General features: G+C 32.1%; 1 protein-coding gene across 1 annotated transcript in view; it reads right to left on the reverse strand.

The window, feature by feature from the left end:
* The window catches only part of LOC106882982 (uncharacterized), a 62,607-nt gene extending 60,279 nt beyond the window's left edge, over window positions 1-2,328 (reverse strand). The window contains exon 1 of the mRNA XM_052975195.1: window positions 2,088-2,328. Within this exon, the coding sequence (XP_052831155.1) occupies window positions 2,088-2,138 (51 nt within the window). The 5' untranslated portion in view covers window positions 2,139-2,328. The remainder of the gene's footprint in view (window positions 1-2,087) is intronic.
* Between the last annotated feature and the right edge of the window lie 116 nt (window positions 2,329-2,444).

A 2,444-nucleotide genomic window follows, 5' to 3' on the forward strand; every position in this document is an offset into this window, starting at 1 on the left:
TATATATATATATATAAATCTATCTATCTATCTATCTATCTATCTATCTATCTATCTATCTATCTATCTATCTATCTATCTATCTATCTAACTGTCTGTCTGTCTGTCTGTCTGTCTGTTTGTCTATCATTAACTATATGTCTGCTTCCTTATCCTTATCTCTTCCACCAATCATCTTGTTTTCTTACCTCCTCATTTTAATTGTTCATCATTTAGGTCACATCTTCTCTCTCTCTCTTTCTCTTCCTTTTCAGATTACTTTTTTGTGTTTGTCTATCTCTGTTTCTGTATCTTATCTCTCATTCTCATTCTCCTCATTTTTAAAAGTTTTTCTTTTCTGTTTTTTTTTTTCTTCCAAATTCACACACACAAAGAAAAATAATAATAATATTAAATTCCCTAATGTAGTCCTTATCTTCCTTTGAAATATTGCCGCTGTAGTTTTCCTCTCACCATTCCCGTCAGGTTTCCAATACAAATTGAAATTACTTTCACTTATGTCGCTAATTTTCTGAAGAAAAGCATAAATTGCACAACTTGCTATGTCACCTTTCCTACTACTTTAAATATCTGAGACTAATACTATATATTTCCTCTTCCTGTCGCTTTATATTACATCTCCGAAACACAATCTCAAGTATGTAAGATTTAATGCTGCTGTCGTCTGGCTTGAGTTCTAAAAGCAGACGACACATTTTCAGCCATTTCCTCTTTCCCCTTCCCCGCTTCATTCATGTTAAAGAGACGAAGTAAAAGAAATTTTCAAATAAATAACATAGATTTGACATAGATAATAAACATAAACATGAGAGTATGTCTGTGTTCACAGCGAATACATTAAAACTTTAAACATGAAGCATTTGTACGAAGCAGACGACAGATTTTAAAGCTATTCTCTTTTCTTGGATGACTAACGATTAGATCGTCAAATTTGAATAGAGAAAATGATAGATAATTATCAGTTTCTATCTTGATTTAAAGGCTAACTGAAAAGTCGTTAAATTAAGAAACTTTGGTTCTGATAAATTATTAAGATAAGTGCAAGTAAATTCCTGTAACTTGATACAGTAAAATAAGATTTAGAAATAAAAATACGGTAAAAAAAATTTGAACAAACTAAAAAAATTTAAACAGTCTGAACAGTTTGTAATTATTATTATATAAGTCCTTAGAAATATTTTCCGTTTGTGAAACATTTGATATTTATTTCCTGAAAGCTTGAAGTTGAAAAAGGGAGAGAGAAAGAGAGAGAGAGAGAGAGAGAGAGAGAGAGAGAGAGAGAGAGAGAGAGAGAGAGAGAGAGAGAGAGAGAGAAAAGAAACTTTATCTAAAAAAAAATAAAAGTTATAACTAAATTATCAAATGACGATTTTAGTGGAAGAAAATTCTTGAAATATCTATTTATTTATTTATCTGTTTAAGTATTTAATTATTAATCCTTTATCCTCTTTTACAACTTTTTGCATTGGGTATTTTAATTAGTGTGTGTGTGTATGTGTGTGTGCATATATATATATAATGTATGTATATATTACTTCTGAGTGGATATATAAAATGAAGTTTTAAAAACTTCTTAAATTTATTCTTGTCTTTTAACTGTTACCTTCATCTTGTAATATTGTATGTGGGTGTGTGTGAATGGGTGGATATTTATCATAGTTGATTTAACTTTTCACACTGCAATTGCATCATTTAATTTTAGTTTTCGTTTATTTTCACTAATCCCTTTCCTCCAGAAGATTAAAAAAAATATATTCCCTGTAAATATTCAAAACATGAATGCGCGCAATTAAAAAAAACAAAACAAAAGAACATTATTGACAAACATATATATAACACATAGATATACAGACAGATACACAGCTAGAAAGATAGGTAGACAGGTTGATAGATAAATGAAGCATAGATAAATAGAGAGAAAGATACAAGCATTGATAGATAGATAAATAGATAGATAAATTGATTTATAGCCAGAAAGAGAGATTGATAGGTAGCTGCTCACGTATTCTTATTGAGACATAAACAGCACAGTAAGACAAAAATATATAAACAACAGACTGAATTGTGCAAATGGTGAAGTTACTTACCTTGGACTGGATAGCCCTGTCCATACCTTTGGGTCCTAAACGCAGAGCCATTTTGTGTTTTTTGTTTTTAAGTTAAATATCCAAAGGCGAAAAGCTGTTGGGCTTTTTTATTTTTTTAAAAAAGATTTGAGTAAATAAACTCAAGTCTGGACGGAGCTGCTCAAAATACGGTTTGCGCCGTTCGGTGGAGACAGTTGGAATAGAAACTTTGGTTCCAAGTCAGTCAGACATAGAATAGGGGAAGGAGGAGAAAAAGAGCGAGAGTGGGAGGGGTGGGAGGTGCATTGTTGGCTCTGTTGGTTGGTTGGCCGGCTGGCTGGCTGGCTGGCTGGTTGGTGAGTCGGAGGTGGGGGGGGG

Source organism: Octopus bimaculoides, chromosome 20 (assembly GCF_001194135.2).
Source record: "Octopus bimaculoides isolate UCB-OBI-ISO-001 chromosome 20, ASM119413v2, whole genome shotgun sequence".
In the NCBI taxonomy this organism is placed as follows: domain Eukaryota; kingdom Metazoa; phylum Mollusca; class Cephalopoda; order Octopoda; family Octopodidae; genus Octopus; species Octopus bimaculoides.